General features: G+C 32.1%; 1 protein-coding gene across 1 annotated transcript; it reads left to right on the top strand.

Annotated features, from left to right (window-relative positions):
* Positions 1-314: 314 nt before the first annotated feature.
* On the top strand, positions 315-13,425 carry LOC128244210 (uncharacterized). Its single transcript, XM_052962225.1, has 7 exons — positions 315-396; positions 4,542-5,200; positions 6,530-6,775; positions 9,186-9,305; positions 9,419-9,530; positions 10,584-10,726; positions 12,243-13,425. Exons 2-7 carry the CDS (start codon positions 4,569-4,571, stop codon positions 13,423-13,425), a joined length of 2,436 nt encoding a protein of 811 aa, XP_052818185.1. The 5' UTR covers positions 315-396; positions 4,542-4,568.
* Positions 13,426-19,980: the final 6,555 nt, after the last annotated feature.

Here is a 19,980-nt window from a genome sequence, read left to right as displayed (position 1 = left end):
ATTATCAGCAATAAAACGGTGAAGTAAACTGTATTGGAAATTTGTCGCATCATATCACCATTCATTGCAGACGTTGGCATGTGTATTTGTTATAAATGAAGCCACAAAGACACTACGAAATACTCAATAAGGCATTTCAAGCCTCGCATGTGTTCATTACCCAGCCATTTCGTATCGATGCCATTCCCGAACATGACGTGCTTCGACATTGCGACTTTCCGATGATCTGGATTAGTAGCTTGGTTATACCAATACATAATTTGATTAAAAGAAAGATTTGAGAGAAAAAGATTTATGATCCACACCGTGTGCCGGTTTTCGAGAAAAATGAAACTGGATATTTAAGACACTCAATTGAAATGCGTAGTTCTGAATAAGTGGAATAAAAGAAAGAAAGTAAGTGTTTATTAGTATTCAACTATATTTGATATATTTAAATTGTATAAAACGTACCGGTATCAATCAGCAATGGTAGAAAACAAATAGGTTGACTATAACTCATTAACCCATAATTCATTATTTCTTATTGATATAAAAACATGTCTCTGTCTGATACTGCTATTTAATTGCATGTTGATAATTGTTTCAGAAAGACACAATTTCAATCGTATACATGCATTTATTACAATTTATGAAAAAGAAACATGCAATTTTTTAAAAATAATCTGCCTATATCTTTAGAACATTTGAATATTTACATTACAAGGATGGTAATGTTTAGGTTTCTATGACATTTTTTCTCAATTGTCATTTTAAAATAATAAATATCGAGAATCCGAATTGAGTAAATAATACGATATGTTATTGTATTGTAATAGTGTTGTGCCCATCAATAATTCACCGTCAGCAATATCCGGCAATGATTTTGTTCTACAAAAGAAAACTCTTTCAGAACGGTATAAGAACAACGCCTCCTATCTTATTAAATAAATTTAAATCAATTCTTAAAAAAATCAATCTCGAAAAAAAATCATCGAATGTACATTGCTCGATTTGCTTATAGGTATTATCTTATTTCATGTTTACCAACATTTTTTTTGCCACTATACACTTTATATGTATTTAAAAATATCAAAAACATGTATGATTGATACTGCCACCTGTGGATTTGACTAATAAAACTATTCCGTATAATAATTTATTGTGTGACTCTTGTTGATACTGCCATCTGTGGATTTGTCTAATAAAACTATTCCGTATAATAATTTATTGTATATGAAAGTGCTGTGTGTCTCCTGTTGGTCATCATGACTGTTTGATCCTGATCCATTGAATAAAAATACACTTATGTTTGGGCTACAAGGCCTATCCCTGTAATTACAAAAGTAGACATGATGTTCTGGCAAAGCGTTATTGTGATGGAACTTAGTAGACCATATCCATACGTCTCGTTGAAATTAATTAATATCACGTTCATTTAGTACCAACTATCTAAAAGGTTATACTTATAATTCATATAACATTTTGATACAAAGTCATAGGTCAAGTGGTTAATTCGTATAAGATGCGAAAGCAATATTAAGTTATTATCACTGGCATTGTACAACGTTGTACTTATAGTATGACATTATAATACATTGATATATGTAACACTTGTATACAAAGCAAAAACGCAATGAGAAATTCTCACTTTATTTGCATAAGGTTAAAATTATACTCAATATGGCATTATAATACATTGATAAAGCGTAACACTTGTATACAATGCAAAAGCAAGAAGTTGCTCTCACTGGATTTATATATGGTTTACTCATCATTAATATGGCATTATAATACATTTATATAGTGTAACATTTGAATACAATGGAACAGCAGTGTGCTGCTTTCATTGGATATATATAAGAGTAAATCAAGAAGTATCTTTTAAAAAAAGATAAACGGCAATCAATTTGTAAACAAGGTGGTAAAGGTTTGTTAGAAAGCAGTTTGAACTCAATATGTTCATATAGAGGATAATTTTTTGTATTAGTGTAAGATTGTAATACATTTTACCGAATGAGCACAAAAAATATATTGTACGAGTGGAAAAAAACAGATTTGGTGTTCATGAGGTCAAATATATTACTCCATCTTATATATACTACATTTGTTTTTCTTTTTTATATGCCTAGAATTGAATTAAATGTAATTCAACTACACTTTTTTAGAAAAAACGTGGCAATTTGTATGCGCACTTAACGTGATTTCTGAAATGACGTCGTTGAAAATGTGTCCCTGCCCTGTGTGTGCTGACGTTTGATTTGGAACTCAGAGCAGGCCAACATTAAAAAATATCGATGTATTATTTTAACTGTTTCAAAGAATGATATTTCAATTATATTTCATTGATAAATCTCTGTAAACCACCGTAATGCATCTGATAGAATATTTGTTCGGTTTTCAGGTATTACAAAAATGTTAAGCTTTTGTCGACAGGAAACCAGTTATTTTTTAGGTCATCCAACATAAAATGATACAGAATAAAAGCCTTTGAATTAATGAAATATTTCCCAGATCATCCCCTATATTAATATTCAATGTAAACGGGCAAATGGCTTACGAGGTAACAACAAATCGTAATTAATTTTAGCTTTCAACGGTTTATATTACTATGAATGCTCTGTTTAATAAAAGCGCGAATACTCTGAATTATACTCTGCGGGCAAGTTTGTGAGCGTTGTGAATTTTATTCGACCACCGGGATGGGTGAAGGTCACAGGAGGGTAAAATCGATATCTGTACAAAACTATAAAAGTAACTGATGTGTGGACGACGTCCAAGAGCTCTAAGGCACATATCTATATCTATTTTATGGCGTCTGGTGTCATTTCGTCGATGTAAAAGTCCCTTTTATCGCCGTAATCCCTCCATCCCAAAGTTATTACAATTACAATTATAGCCCCTTTCATTCGATTAAGAAAGGTTTTCTTATGATTAGATATCACACAGAAGGAAAGAATAATACATCATATAAAAATTATTTCCTTTATATAAACCTAAGCATGTTTCGTTTAAAGCAAATCATTTAATATTATTTTACTAGCAACTACAACACTTATTTATTTCAAATTGCACAGCTTATCAAATGATCATTTTTCCCGCGGTGAGCACAAATACGTGTTCAGTTAATTGTATTTCGGTTATTTGCTTTTCCAGTTGTATTGATAAATTATTCAAGTTAATTGTACGTATTTTAGAAGAAATTGGGCAGTATTCAATGATTCGCACTCCTTGCATATGAAATAAGTTTTATTGGAACTACGTTGTTCGATCAAACGTATGCATAACTTACTGCCCTATCCAACAGGGCAGGGTTGAACGCCGATTGACAAAACTAGGACAAAAATACACCAGCATAAAGCTTTTTTGTAAAAAATCAAATAATCTTATTAGAAAAATATATGCCTGAAAGGCAGTACATGTTTAAATAAAAAAATAATTAGATTTTTTGTTGTATAGGAGGAAAGTTATAGTATTTTAATACAACCAGTTTTGCATTTGTTTCTTACCTCATAAAAGTAATATAAAAAAGCATCATAAAGAATTTGGGGCTTAAGGGTCAAGCCTTGATATGAAAACAGACCATGCAGAGCTATCAATTAGGAGATTCTTCTATTTTTTATTCTTTTTCTATTGCTTTAACGTCATTTTGCAAAAATAGAGCGCATGCGACAAAAATGGGTTAAAGCGGACAGAAAAGTAATAATACGGAGTTTGCGCTCTTAAAACTACCTGCGCGCTTACGTAATTTAATCAAAATTTTCTATTGATTACATAATTAAATTGACCAACACACTCAGCCCTTATAAAATTAAGGGCACGTTTGTCGAGAGAGCTTAACCAAGTTAAAAACGCTCCAGTGTATAATTAGGTATTGAATGTGCAATTTTGCCATAAAGATTAATAACCATTTTTTTTTTTTAAATTTGATTTCAGTATATTGATGGAGATTTCTCAGTGATGTATTACTATGACGTTTGAGTCCATTATTTTGTTAAATGTATCCTTTTTACAAAAAAAATGTGAATTTTGGATACCTGGCGAGCCCACAATAACTTGGTATTTTCTACGTGTAGAGAACGATTATAGAAATAAATATACAAACAATACTGAAACACTTGTTCTTGGCCTAGAAAGTAGATTGCTAAGTAGGTTGGAAATCCTTTTTTGTATAAACATATGCAAAACATTATAGTAATTGCGTTAACACTGTAAGTGATCTACATGGTATTACGTCTTATTATTATACGTTTATCCGCGTTTGGGCAAAATAATTCACGCATGGTCAATATGATGTTGATGTAAGAATCACGGGTCACATGTACGCCAATTACGGGAACAATTATTTTAGCTTCTGTAAGCTCAATGTATGATCACCTCTACGTAGAATGTATTATTTCCTTCCAAATACAAAATACTACGAATCTCGAGCAGCAAATAGATCGTTTCACTTACATAATTATATTATCCTTTATATATATTTATACAATATGCTTAATAGTGTTTGATCTGGTTTAAACCAGCAAGTATTGTTAATACAAAGGTTTATCATATATTTTCAGATAAGTTGATGTGTATTTCTTGACATCATGGCAAAATTACAAAGATTCCTGAAGCTCAACGATCGATTTGATTCTCAAGTGTTCACGTTTGTTCTTCCGGCAAAGCTTGCAACGGACGATAATCCTGATTTGTACACAAAAGACGTCGTTTACGGCTACCATAAGTGGACCGTCAGTTTCATTCGCACAGACGTACATTTAGGATGCTTTCTCAAACTTCAGACGGCTGGGAATGGCATGAAGTGCAAGATCGACTTCTCGTTTACATTACTGAACCGAGAACACTTCACGAGAAACGAAACATTTATAGAAAAGGCGTGTATATTTACACAGGAGTCCAATCAACATGGGCGAAAGACCTTTATTGGGTTGAATGATTTATTGGAAAGAGAGTTCGCTCAAGTAACTGGCGATTATCTCATAGAATTAGAAATGAGAAAAATAAATTGCATCTTCGAGTGTTTCATACGGCTTCCAAAGGAGCAGCAACACAATCGCTTACAGACGTACGAAACGAGGCTTGAATCATCGTATTTCACGTATGGCCTTTTTGACTGGAGCCTTTCCCTATTCGAAAACGAAGCGACTATGCAACAAGACGAATGTATAACTTTGCGACTTCATCGACATACTAGTTTTGACCACGTATGCAATGTCAGGTATGTCTTTTAAATAATCGTTCTAAATGTTACAAATAAACGTATTTCAGTAGACACACCTTTAATGGACTCGCTCATGTGTTTTGGATCAAACTTTGTTTTTAAGGGTTTGCATCTAAAACACTTATTAACACAATTGTTCAACCCTTTGATATCGAAACTTATCTGGTTTGAGGGGGGTGGGACGAACTCACGCCGCTACAGTCAACAACAAAAATCAGAAATTGACAACGAAACCGCTCGCCCTTAAGACCTATTTCATATATAAAGGTAAATTTCAGCTATTAGGTGTTTTGTTGAAAAGCGGCACGAACTCTATTTAAGATCGTGGACTTCAAAGACAATAAAATCTTTTTTTAACGGGTTCCGACTGTCATAACACTCATAATGATTTATCATTCTTTTGCTTTTTACAAAAAATAAGCGAGTCCCTATACAAGAACCTGCAAACATATATACTCGATATTTGTTGCGAACATTACATTTTGTTCAGAACTGTCAAAGTCTGCCTTTAGTATACTTTCTGTGTTTTGTTAAACACATGTTAGACTATCGATATTTACTTCTTTAGCTGGCCTGTCTGTCTTTTTAATGGAAACATATATGTTTTATGCGTCTTTCTGTTAACGCTCATATTTCACCGAAAGTTATCAAATGGTTTTGTTCAGTAGTTTATTAAACAGATCGTGGATGAGCGCCGGCTGGTAAAGAGGCATTCGCACGAACACTTACGTAGTTATTATTTATTCTGAACACTTTATTCGGCAGCCGGTCTGTGCAAGGTTATCGCCGAATTAATTGTTTATCATAGTAACAACAAAAATAACTAAGCACACAGTTGTTCGTTCCTATCCGCAACAAAAAGCAAGCAATAACGCCGGAAAGATTGAGGCTAATAATATATCCAACTTACATATGTTGTCGAATCCCAATATTTTTTCTATAAAAGACTCTTTCATCAATCATAGAAACAAATCATTAACACTGTCGATATGCGTATTGAAGTTGCAAAGCTACAATATTGTTTACGATCAAACATTGAAATTGATTTTCCATATAAAGCTCAGTATTGTATAAAAATGGTGCTTAAGAAATAAATTAAAATTTATCATTTCAGTCATCCTCTCATTAAAAACTACAAACATCCAATAAATCCAGTAATGTGTTTTAAACGAGAAATGCTGTATGCTTAAATATACATCTAAGGTAGAATAGAGCCAAAATTGTTGAGTTTTAATGAGCTCCAATCTTCGACTTGACGGAATAATTCTGAGCAAAAAAAGACAAAGTAGCTTTGACAATATAACATGTTTATATTTGTACACGCAGGTATTATATCAGTATCGGCGAGAATGACGAATTCCAGTCCGAAGAGCTTGACCAGCTTGTTGACCTTACAGGGAATGGTGACCTCTACGTTGTGAACGGGTCACTCCAGCAGCTTGCCAAGGGAAGGTCATCGCTCAAGATCAAAGTCAGCATGGTCTCCGTTGTTTCAATAAGCGAAGTGATCTTAAATGTGTCTGTCGCAGGGAAGACCCGATCTCACTTATACGACAAGGATAAACAGGCTTGGTATGGACTGGACTTGCTTATAATTATTTAGTGTTTTTTTATCTATTGTTCTTGATGTTTCACTTTCATTAAACATAAGTAACATTGTAACATTGACGTGTCCCGCTACTCGAAACTGGGCTTTTTATGAGCTGTTTGTGTCGTTTGTTGATTGTTTTCAAACGTGTAATGATTGATCCCCTTCGGTCCTTCTTGTACTTCAGTTTGAACATGTGACATTTCAAGGGATTGTCATAATCAAGGGTATATTGTTTTTCGTTTGAGAATTTTTCAGCGAAAGTTTGACACGTCTCTCTAAATACATATCAAGAGGAAAACCTCATTTAGACAAAGGAAGCTTTTGCCCTCGAACCATTCATGTGATCGCAAGACAATGCTACCGTCATAATAGCCCCGTTTACATGTTTAGCTGATGAGAAGAAAAGGCTGAGGAAATGTTTAAGTAATATCTGTCTTCATATCTCGTTGATTATAAGAGACAACTTAACTATTATGTATTTCGAGTATTTTGAAGACAAAACAATCGCGGAATTATATAATGAGGCCAATTACAACTTATTGGCAATATGAGAGCTAAATTGTAAGGTCTGTTTAACAATAGTTATAACAAATGAAGGAAACTGGTGATTTAAAATCAGTTTCGTTTGTAATTTGTCTACGACTAACTTTCTAAATACACAGGTCAATTGGGTTAAAGGTGGCCTATGATTAGGACCTATATAAACGGCTTAAATTCAATAATAAATATATCGCTAGGCGAATGCGCTTGGCATAGGTATCACCGCGTTACTTATATTTAACTATTCGAGAAGTATGAAGGGTTTTCAAAAAAAAAACACTGTATATTTATTCTGACCGCGCGATTTCATCTAAAAGTATACCCAATGAACAATAATGATGTATACATCGTATATGCATAATGATCGTTATCTTTGTCGTCTATAGACGTCAATGCCCGCTGTCTACCATGAACTTTCAATCTTCAACATTTAGTCTGGAGAATGATTTTTCGACCAAATATAATAGTTTGTCACTTGTATCATTTATTCCGCGCCATTGAACTGTCAATTTTTGACCAAATTGATATATAACAATATAACCAAATGTCTTCTGACAGGCCAACATTATATTTCAAAAATACTGACTGATAAATAACAACTGGTCTTCGCTGTAGACTGACAGTTTAAATTGCTGTATTCATGGATGACATCAAAGGAAATATTGGTCTACGTTGATCGCGCTTTCTTGTCCGTTGCACACTCGAAAATAAGTTCATAGAATTCCCTTTTAATACCTAAGGGATAAAGAAAGTGGTTTTACGGTGGAAAACTGTTCTAGACTGCATGTTAAAATCTAATATTGTTATCATTTCCCTATACCTCAGAGATTAAGAAAGTGATTTTGCTAAGGAGAGTTTTTCCGTGGAGGAGACTTCTTCTTTTTGACGAGTTACTGTAACTTAATGTCACCTCCTATCGGACAATCGAATGTACTAATGATTTTATCCCAACATCCCCTCAAAAATAAATATAAAAAATGCAATAGAAAAGAGATTGATAGGTAAAGATTACCAATCCAGCCATTCGTGAAACTATTCATATAAAAATCTACAATTTAGAATAACAAACTAGACTGAATGAATTTGAGACATACGATATACTATGGGAAAAACCTTGCGTTTTATTGTTATAATATATATACAAGATAAAAAACAAACATTTCTTGAAAATTATTATATTTCCATGAATGTGTAGTTTACTTAATATAATATTAATTGAAGCATGCCAACACCATGTTTTAATATGGAGGAAGAACATCAATATAAATTATGTTGAACTCAGTGTGTCAAATATTGGAGGCAAATTCACAATTTATTAAGCAGTGCATCAACAGTGCACACAGAGTAAAAACGAAACTAATTTAACTGGAGAAATAGTCGATTTTAAGAAATTTGGAATTGTGATAAAAATTAAGGACGTTGAAAATCAAATATTTCAGCCATTTTTTTTGCAGTAGATGGAGGAAATCGTTTCATGATCATACATTAAATTTATAAAAAAAATACATGTTTAAATTGTGAATAAGACTCAATTATAATGACAAAAAAACAGCACACGGATGTTCAAAAGAGATGCGTATAACGGTTAACCTTTTTAAAAGCTACCGGTGAAAATTGCACATGTTCATTTTTCAAAATGCTTACTTAATAATACTGTAAATGTTAAAATGTGGCTTCCGTTTTGCTCAATTACATATTAACAATAACATTAAGTTCGAATATTTGAATTCAAATCGTTTTGGACTTATGGGGGCGTTCATTCGGTCTGTACTACACAGAGCCGTGTTGGTCTGTACGGAGATACACTCAGATTGACGTACTATCTTCGATTGAACGGTTTTCTCTATTCAGGATGATGGAGGCTGACACGAGCGGGAAGACGCTTTCATTCCGTCTATACTATACAGATATCACCCACGTGCCTCGCAAGTACAGCCGCTACGTCTGTTGGAACGTGTTAGTCCTGACAAGGTAGATTTGTCAGTTGTTCTACTTTCTTTCTTTATTAAGTACAGCGCACAATGAGCCATAGTTGTAAATTAGAATTTTGCAAGAACTGCAACAATACATTGCCATATTTGCAGGTACATTCCAGAACACAATATGAGGACCAACTACGGACCTTTTAGCCGGTATTATATACAGCAAGACTTGGACGAAGGCCACCTTATTGCAACTTCCATTCCCGTTGATGATGTAAGCTTATTTCCATGTACCTCAATGCTTTTTTTACATTGTCAAATATAATAACCGGCTATCATAAATATATTACGATGCATCATTATTTTAGTACGTTTGAAGTATTGTTATTGTTTATTTTGGGGTATTAATGTAAATAGTTGGTGGTTCGTCTGGTCTCTGCGTTGCTGTAGAAATGACAAATTAGGCAGTAATAATTCAGGTATCTGTATTCTAGTTTTGAAAATATTGAAAAAACGTATATAAAATAATACATAGCACGTTATGTTTATTAAAACTATTATGTGCCAACCCTTTTGGCTTAGCACATTCATCGGTAACGAAATCATTATTTAAAGGGTATTCTCGTCAACACCATACACTGTATAATAATGTCACAATCAAATAACCTTTGTGGAAACAGAAATATGCAAGAGAAATACACATATGAATATAAAAGTATCACGGATTTGAAGTTGTATCTCCAATACGTAATACCATATATCGTATTGCATCTTCTATGGATTGAACATAGTGTAGAATAATGATTAATGTCTACCTATGTCAACAAATAAATGTATACACTTTATTCTATTGGTGAGTTTATGTATACCTTTGGAAAACCTCTATTTCCAGCAAAGAATGAGTGAATGAGTAAAGTATATTTAGCTATATTGAAAAAAATCGTTAAATCTTTCGGCCAAACGCGTTTTGGTCCTCCGGCCAATTTCATTGAACTTTTGAACATATAATTATAATAGGTTGATTTGGGTGAACATTGTAATTATTTTTAAGTCGTGTCTTCAAACAGTATCAATAAACACGTGATTTCTGTAATCATTATTTGTGAAATGGGCCTGTGGTTATAAATGAACCGTATGACAGTATATATTCAGGGTCTGAGTCGTAGTGGAATAGGTGTTCGTGTTTCAATCATGAGAGGAGGGTTCTCAATGAGATTGGAAAGGACACTGGTTTGTTTAAAAGAAACATATTTGTTCAAACCACATTAAGAGTTCTTCAACAATTGCTAACAGTAATATAAACTTATTGAAATAACACTATTCTCAGCTGCAGGACGACAAGTGTCTGTTTACGGAGCATGGCGACCAAGCAATCACCGTGCACGTAGAATGGGTTGACTCACACTTGCTAGCAACGCCCACTTATCACGCATTTGATGACGTAGACAAGCTTCAGAAGCAACAGATGAAGTAGGTATTATTGATCATATAGATGACACGCGGTCACATTGAAGAGGCGCAAACACTTTATTTGTATTTAATTACAATATCTGTAAGATTGCTGTATTTCAAAAAATGCTATATAAACCACGGGAATAAACCAAGCAATAGTAGATATGTAAGGATTGTTTACAAGCAAACAGGTCAAGTACAAAAACAAACAAACAATAAAAACACCGTTAACATCATTATCAATATAATACTAAAACCAAGCGTGAGATATTGCACTGGAACGATCCGTACAATAACAAATATAAACTTAAAAACGTAAATTTAGAGTGATATGTGATATTTGGTTGCTTCTTTGATGAGCGTTATTATCCTTTCATTTATGAGTGCAACGGTATATTGCGCTGTCGATGGACCACTTTTTTTAGTTTTTTTTAGAAGAATCTGTTGAATTTTGAATACTGTTCGTTTTTATAACAACGATATGTATGACAAAGTTGTTATATTCTTGAATATTCTAATATCGATGTCCTAAGTCCTAAATGCGATATAAGTCTACTGGCTAGTCAATCTGTACTTGTCCATTTTTTTCAAAATAATTGATTTATACTTCTTTGATACCATATAATGTAAAACACATTTATGAATAATCTAGAGAAAGCCATTTTATATCTAAAGTCTTTGATAAAAGAAAAAACACAAGAGCTGTATACTCTAAAGAAAGCCATTGTTGTTCTTTTTTATCGTTGATAAAGCAATAGCTTTTTTATTTATATATTTTAATATGCTTCAAAACGCCGCATATTTGTAAAATAGCGAGCACTATACTTTTGCAACCTATAGAGCGATTATTGTTTGAATCCTAAGAAAAGCTTTTGTTGTAGCCAAGGCAAATCTATAGCTTTTTCATAGTGAATGCCAAAGGTTTGTAATATAAAACACACCATGTCTGGTTACCCTAAAAATACTATTTTTGAAGCCAGGATAAAGCCAAAGTTTTTGTATCCCAACCTTTGACACATCGTCGGAAATTGAACGGTGTTTATTGTCTACGATATCTTATATAATGTTGTTTCTTTATTATGTACTACAATTCATAGTTTTATAGTTTTGTAAGTTTTACACCTTCTCCGTGTGGTATAAAAAACTAAATTGTCACAAGGAAAGTATTTTTGTTTCTAAACGTTTCAGCCATGCATTTTGGTATGAATCAGCATCTTGTTTCTGAGACTTTTCCCACAGTGACATCAATCATCAAAACAGCATATTGGGTTTTTGAATATAAAAGCATCATATTATTTGATTAGCCTTTTGAGACTCTTATGTAACATGCATCTACTCTATTTATGATTTGTTTTTGATGTGCATTAAAATATAGTGTCATTATTTTTTTGTTATCTACATTGCATTATTTATTCGTTTTGTCTTGTTAAATGGCCAATGTATAAAGGAAACGAACATACAATTACTAACCTGTTTTTCTCCGATATAGATGTGTTTATTGTAATATATTTAATTATGGTAATTTCCATTTTAGGAGAGAAATTCTTGCTCTTCAGTCCGAGAATCTCGTGTTGGAGAAGCAGCTTCACAGCTATCAAATGTCGCTGTCAAAATCTTCTGACAAGGACTTTGTATTTTCGACCGGAAGTGTTTCCGACAAAGCATCCACAACGTCGGAACGGGCGCCTGTCTCCAAAGAGAGAAGGCCATCAGGGGACAGACGTAACAGTTTAAATGACAAGTCTACTAATCCAAGAAAGTATGATATACCAATGCCAACTGACGTTATTTCTGACAAATATTCTCCTGGTCCTGATAGGGTAAAATCTCCTGCTGAAAAGGTACCCGCTTTTAAATACAGTAACTTACCAGAACAATACGCATACTTAAGAGAAAAATCCAGCGGAATGTCTATGCTTGCAAACGACAAAATACAATCCAGTGTGGGCAAACTGGATTCAGGGTCAGATAAATATACTCCTCTAGCAGAGAAACCTAACAAGCCCGCTGATAAATACAGCGGCATGACGGCCGAAAAATATGGCGTTTTAATAGAAAAAACGCACTCACGCTTCGATAAATCTAATCCGTTGTCTGATCGAGACGTCTTAGACAAACAAAGTCCCCTGAGCGACAGATATTCAATTGCTGTAGACAAATCACAATCAGTTTTAGACAAATATGACGATGCATATGATAAGTGTGTTGATCCCTACGCTGACAAAAGGTCAAATGGTACAAATCATACTGGCGTCGTCAAGTACGGTCCAATTAGAGACAAAACGTATACCTTTGATAAATACAACAGCTCGAACGACAGGACATTCAATACAGCAGAAAAACCATATGGCACTTTAGACAAATATTCCACACCGGAGGATAAGACGTATTCTTCAACTGAGAAAAACGTCTCACCGCCTGAAAGGTTACCATCTGCTGGAAAGTATAGCGTGACAATAAATGAAAGAGCCAACTCCTCTTCGTCGGATAGATCAGAAAGATACGGAACAGTGGATTTGACATATTCGAATGTAGATATATATGAATATACGCAGGACCAGGCCAAACCTCACGACAGCCCCAAAACGTCCTCCTACGATGAAAGAAAGGGCTCAAAGGAAAGTATTAAGCGGGAAGGAAGAAGACGTTCCAGGGAGAGAGGGCATGATAAGAAAAGCTCAAATTCTGGGGAAAGGATCTCGTACCGATACAGATAATCGATAAAAGCAAAGCTACGCTGCACATCTTTGCCTTTCTTTTATGGAATTAGGTTTGAATAAAAATTGTCAGATAAGCCGTACAATACCATCTTATTGTAATACATGTGTACATTTTAACATGGGTGGAATTTGAATATGTTGTAAAACTGGCGCATTAAGTGTCTTCACGTCGATGTGTGTCAGATGAGTATGTCATACAAACATACAATCCTATATGTTATAAGAAAGATAGTTGTGATATTTTAAACTTATATGCTTTAACCTAAAACGCGGATTATCATTTGGTTTAAATGATGGTTTGTGTAGTCGGTTGTGTTTGCCGAGTCGTCTAAGGTATTCAAGAAAAATAATTTATCAAATCAAAGCAAAAACCTCAAGCCTAATGTTTTAAAGTATTTTATTCCAAAATATTAACTTGAATTCACCAAGAACAGCTAGTATTCCGTTGATTCTGTTTTAACGTTGTTAAAAATATTCATGAAATAGCGGCAATTCAATTTAAAGTGATGAACAGATACATGCCAAAGTGCTTATATGGAACTAATTGAATAAGTGTATATTTAAAAGGACACACATTATTTCTTAATTATAACATGTGACAAGTAAACTCATGGCCATTTGTGTGTAAGCGTTTATCGTGTTTTATGATGCTGTTTTTGTGTAATCTTATCGACATATTAAATGTCGATTTGTCGATTCTTAACAAAAACACTATCCATTTGTTGACATATTAACTGTATATGTGGGCTTAATTTGTATCGAATAAAAAGGTTACACACGTCATGTTGTCAACTATGTTAAGTCGATAAAGACAAATGTGCATAGGTTATCAAGTCAGCAAAATCTTGACAATTTGTTGTTACTTATTAACTTTCAATGTCGGCATAAAGTAAGTCGACACGTTTTGCAATTGACATTTGTTTAAAATAGTGACATCACAACCAGTTATAATGATGCACATGTTAAAGTCGTCATTTTCTGTTTTAACTCAGAGATTGACCAAAGTTTCTAATTAACCTACAGAAAATCTGGAGGATATAGCATGATTTCATCTGCCGACTAAAGTGCAAAATGAACTTTATAATTCAAACAAATCTCTATCATAAAAACAAGATGAGAAACAAACATATAAACTGCTTGACTACTGAAAATTAAGAAACTGTAGTTTTCACTTCAATTGTTTACAAACAAAGTGTCTGTTAAGTGATACTGTTAAATTACAAATGTGTGGAAAAAAGTTATTTAATGGTGGTATATTTAGATTTATATTTATATAAATCCTGAAACAAGCCTCAAACTGTTATAAAATCTCGATTTCGAAAAAAATATCTGATCCTTATGATTTACGCAATCTGAATTCTATCACAGCAATATAAGTATCACCATCAATTATACCAAAGCTATGGCAATACAACGATTGGACATTTTCTTAAGGTGTTAAGATTGATAATGATGGAATAATTGTTTTTTAAATTCCAAAGACAAATCGTGAACATGTCATGGTTGCAACAACAATATCTTCAAATGAACATAATGTAATGGAAATTTTATACTGTTTCCATTTAATAAATCTGTCTTGATTCACGATTTAATTGTTGTTGAATTGAATAATTCCCCATGCAATCAGAACATTATGGTGTTTTGGGTTAAAATTGTTCCTATTATGCAAAAAATCCTGGATCAACAGGGCTAATTAAGGCGCTATTCAATTGCTATAGGAAATCCCAACCAAGGAAACATTTAATATTTCCCACGTTTAATTGTCATGAAACTATGTAAACGTGATTTTTGGGAAACGTGCATCGACTGTCACTCAGTAGTAATAATTTACTTAAAAATAAGATTTTGACAAGATTCTACATACAACATTTACACATTCTTTGAATCAATTGTATACTTTAATGTTCTGTTTCCCCGCAATGTTTCGACTGTATGTTGTGCCTCAAGTCCTAACTTGAGATTGAAATTAAAAGGCTTATAGTCTTGGTTAAAGTGTATGATAAACATTACAGCATGAGTTCGATACAATGTTCTTTGTTATATTTCAAATATGTCGCCTTGCGTAAGTTTAACGTTTTTATTTTATTATGCAATGTATTATTGAAACCTGAATTATTTATCTTAATCAAATACAACAAAAAATAAATTTAAGCCCAATTTTGACAGTATTAGTATCAGAAATTTCATCAAATTGCTGATGCAAAGATGCCAATATACGCCAATGTCATTACATGTAATGATTTGAAGTGAAAGTCAAATAGTTCCCGATTGAGGGCGATGTTTTGAGGTTTTCACTTAATATTGTATAACCATTTCCGTTGATGTGCATTGTTCTGACTCAGCCCTTTTTAATCGATTTTTTTAGTATTTTATCTGTTGAAATATTATTCTGAAATAGAGTGTAAATGCAAGTGAGACGTTGTACACAGTGTCTGCAAGACAGAAATTCCAAGGACCTGTAAAAACTGCGAATCGCATGTCATTTATTTAAGAAATTGATCGAATTAATGGCGAAACGCCATTTGTAAATTTACTGCAATAGAGAACAATAGTGCTCTATATTGATTACAATAAAATAATTGGTTTCAAGTTTCCAGTAGAACCATTTGTAACAAGAACAACAGTAATTAAGTCACGAAGTTGTAACGAATGATCGTGAAACACACCACGGTTGTAACAACTTTGTCGTCAAAAAGACTGATCATTTTATAATGGTGGCTTTTGCAATGGCAACCTCTGTGAAAGCTTTATATTTGTTTCATTGAAACAAAATTTCCTTGAATCAAGAAATAGCTTGTCTTAATTTTTATCTTCTCCACTTACACAAAATAGAGAGTTTTTACTTTATTTATTATCTAAATTGCTTTTTGGCCAATGAAAAATAGGATTGCAAAAATAGGTCCAGTAAAGGGTAACAGGGATGCAAATACTTTTCAGCAGTTTATTATGTTGTTCGTTTAAATTATTTACTCTTCGCAAGTCTCGCAAACTTATGTTAATGCTATAGTAAAACTAATATCATTAATTAACAAATTTAAAAAACAACAACATACTGCCATTCTGACATCGACGTTTTCGTTCCTCAACAAAATATACCACTGGTAAGCCCTCTTTTTGGCAAATCTAATTGATTGTCAAATAATATATTTTAAGAAGTATTTGTTTATCTTAGCATTGCTGTAAGCTCCTATATATATTTTACAAAAATCATACGTTGACCGCCAAGGATTCTTTTCACCCGTAACAAATGATGACCTCCAATGGAAAAATGTGTGTTTCCACATTGCAAATGTGTATCTACAAAATATTTTTTTTTTACCTAGAGCGAAAGACGACGGAAAAAAATATTTGTCTGCTTAAAACAGAAGATGATAAAATGTGGAGATAAAATGTGCTTTTTCACGGAACAAAATGTGACATCAAAAAGAAATGTGCTATTACCTGGATCAAAAGATGACCTCAATAGTAAATACTGTTTACCGGGAACAAAATGTTGTTGTTTATATATCCATAAAACAATAGACATGACAGTATTAAATGTTGTAAAGTGTTCTTAACGAATTGCGAACGTAATATGTATACTACAACAGCCTATCACATGACGCATCTTATGCATGTATGAAGTTGTATTCGCAAATGTATACAAACGATGAATTGACATCAATATCGTTGACTATGAGCACCATAAATAAAGCCTCATTTACAGAATAAAACCTTTCAACAGCAACGTAAAACTGTGAAATCCCCCTCTGTGACGCCTCAATGATTTCATAAAGTATTCCAAAGGAAACCTATAGCTGTGAAAAACACTCTCTATAACGTCACTTATGGCACAAAGCATTCATAAGCCAACGTAGAGCTGTGAAGCCTCATTGATGACATAAAGTGTTTCAAATGCAAGTCTCGTTTATGGCAAAAACACGTCCAAAGGTCACGTACAGCTGTGAAACCCTCTTTATTAAGCTTCATTGTTGTTATAAAGCAACTTCATGCTGTAAGCATGGCAAATGTTTTTGAATGCTTAAGATGTGATTCCATACAGAGAACAACCTGAGACCTTTAGCAAGTGCGAATAACATATAAAAACAGCGTTTAGGGGACACGCTGATGAAATAAGTATTCATTATACAAGAAGTCTTTGTCATGAATATAGTTTGCATCAATGTGTCATATTTATAAAATATGGTTTTGATGATATGTCAAAGGGTTTGTCTGTTTCGACTGAAAACGTGACACGTTTATTTGTCCTTAGAAGTTGTCGGTGTCGGCGGCGAGCCCAGTTTAATATTGTGCAGACACTTACGAACATGTTTAATCTAAGAATGATAAGACGTAGACATAATGTTTATAATTTTCAGACTAAGAAGTAGGCTGATTCAGATCACCCTGAAGGTCAAAATTAGGGCCTTCCATAATGCAGCTTGGGTAGGGAAAGTCGACAAACATGACGCTTGAAATTTGCTTTTCTATTTTTTTAGGTACACTCGTGTTTAAGAGTAAAAGCATATTTAACTTTATCAGATTCTCAAAAGAAGTATTTGATTATTCAAGTGTCCTGGAACTTTTTATATATAAATTTAAGAGTATTTTGTGTTCAAAAAAATGGAAAGTAGATCATCAATCTAGCTTAGATTTTTAAAAGAAGCATGATAATTTTGAATTAAAACCTAACCTAACTTAAGTGTAATAATCAACACATTTTCAGAATTAGTTTAAGTCAGTGGAGATTACTTTCAGAATATGTGTATGAAGAAGTTGTGAAGGTGCACAGTTTAAATAAGCAAATTTATCCGCAAAGTAAAAAACATTGATGGTTGGATAAAATGCAACCTAAAACAAATTACATACCACAATCGTACCGTACTCGTACAAATATATTTAAAATTAAAGATATGTTTAATACAGGAAATAGTACAACGGAATCTTTCTATTTAAATTTACAAAGATTTTTTTGTAACATTTTTGGTGTGTTAATGAGTTAATTCAATTTTACGAAGGAATATAAAATAAAACAAATCCTGTTTGGCAATTAAATATATTCTTGTTCGTTTAGCAGCTATCCATTTGAAAAGAAATGCTTTTTACCTAAGTTCTTTAACAAAATCTTTTGTCATGCTTGCAAAAGCCCTTAAACACCCGAACGTTTACATTATTTGCAAACTTTTGTTTTTTTTCGACTGTTGAAAGGAATGTCCAGAAATTTACGGAATGGAAGGTCCGATATAGTATATTTGATAGAATCTGAGAATCGCAGCTTTGGCTTTCCGCTATTAAATAAATAATGAATCAGCCAATTAAGATCAATGTGGCAGTTATTTTTCATAAATTAACTCTACAAAAACAGAACATGAAAACAAGTATTTGATAGCAGTTTCTGTGAACCATAGACATTACATGACTAAACAGTAGTTAAAAAAAAACAATCTTGCATGGAAATGAATAAGGGTGCAAACAAAAGCAAATACATGAATAAATACATTATTGTAAAAAAAACAAGAAGAAAAACAATATATATAAGATAAATAAATAAATAAATAAATAAATAAATAAATAAATATAAGACAAATAAATAAATAAATCAATAAATAAAAAACAAATAAATAAATACATAAATAAATAAATAAATAAATAAATAAATAAATAAATAAATAAATAAATAAATAAATAAATAAATAAATAAATAAATATATAATAAAAAATAAATAAATGAATAAATAAAGAAATAAATACATAAATTAAATATTAATTTAATAAATAAATAAATAAATAAATAAATAAATAAATAAATAAATAAATACATAATCAAATAAATAAATAAATAAACATGCACATTACAAAATAAATGAATAACTAAATAAATAAATATATTAATAAAAAAAATAATATATAAACCAAAAATAAAACTAGATAATAAATAAATAGATAAATGAAAAAATAAATAAATAAATAAATAAATAAATAAATAAATAAATAAATAAATAAATAAATAAATAAATAAATAAATAAATAAATAAATAAATAAATAAATTGATATAATAATGGATAATAATAATGGATAATAATAATAATAATAATAATAATAATAATAATAATAACAATAATAATGTGATAAGAACTTAAATATGCAAATTAATAATTCAGAAACAAATTTTCATCGAACAACTATCATGAGGTTTAGAATTGTTTTAAGCAACAACAATATAGACTAATAATTACAAGTTTAAGAAGCAATAAAAAGTCAGCGAACTTCTTGCTTCAATTTTGATGTTTTATACCACACATAATAAGTCAACAACAATTCGATCATATTGATATAAGTAGAAATGACACAACCATACACTCCCGTTCTTTGTTGTTTACAACTGTTAAGAATTTCTTTACAAAAAAGTATTGATTTTTTCTTATGAAAGCCTTAATATTTAATTTTGTTTAAAATAACAAAGACAACAGCCAACAATGTTTTAATTTCTCTTTTTATTTCATCAGCAGAATAAAAAAACGATAGGATATATGCATTTGCATTTTTGTATCATGTCACCATCTACTGCACAC

Source organism: Mya arenaria, chromosome 8 (assembly GCF_026914265.1).
Source record: "Mya arenaria isolate MELC-2E11 chromosome 8, ASM2691426v1".
NCBI classification, from domain to species: Eukaryota; Metazoa; Mollusca; class Bivalvia; order Myida; family Myidae; genus Mya; species Mya arenaria.
This window is presented reverse-complemented; position numbering and strand designations above follow the sequence as displayed.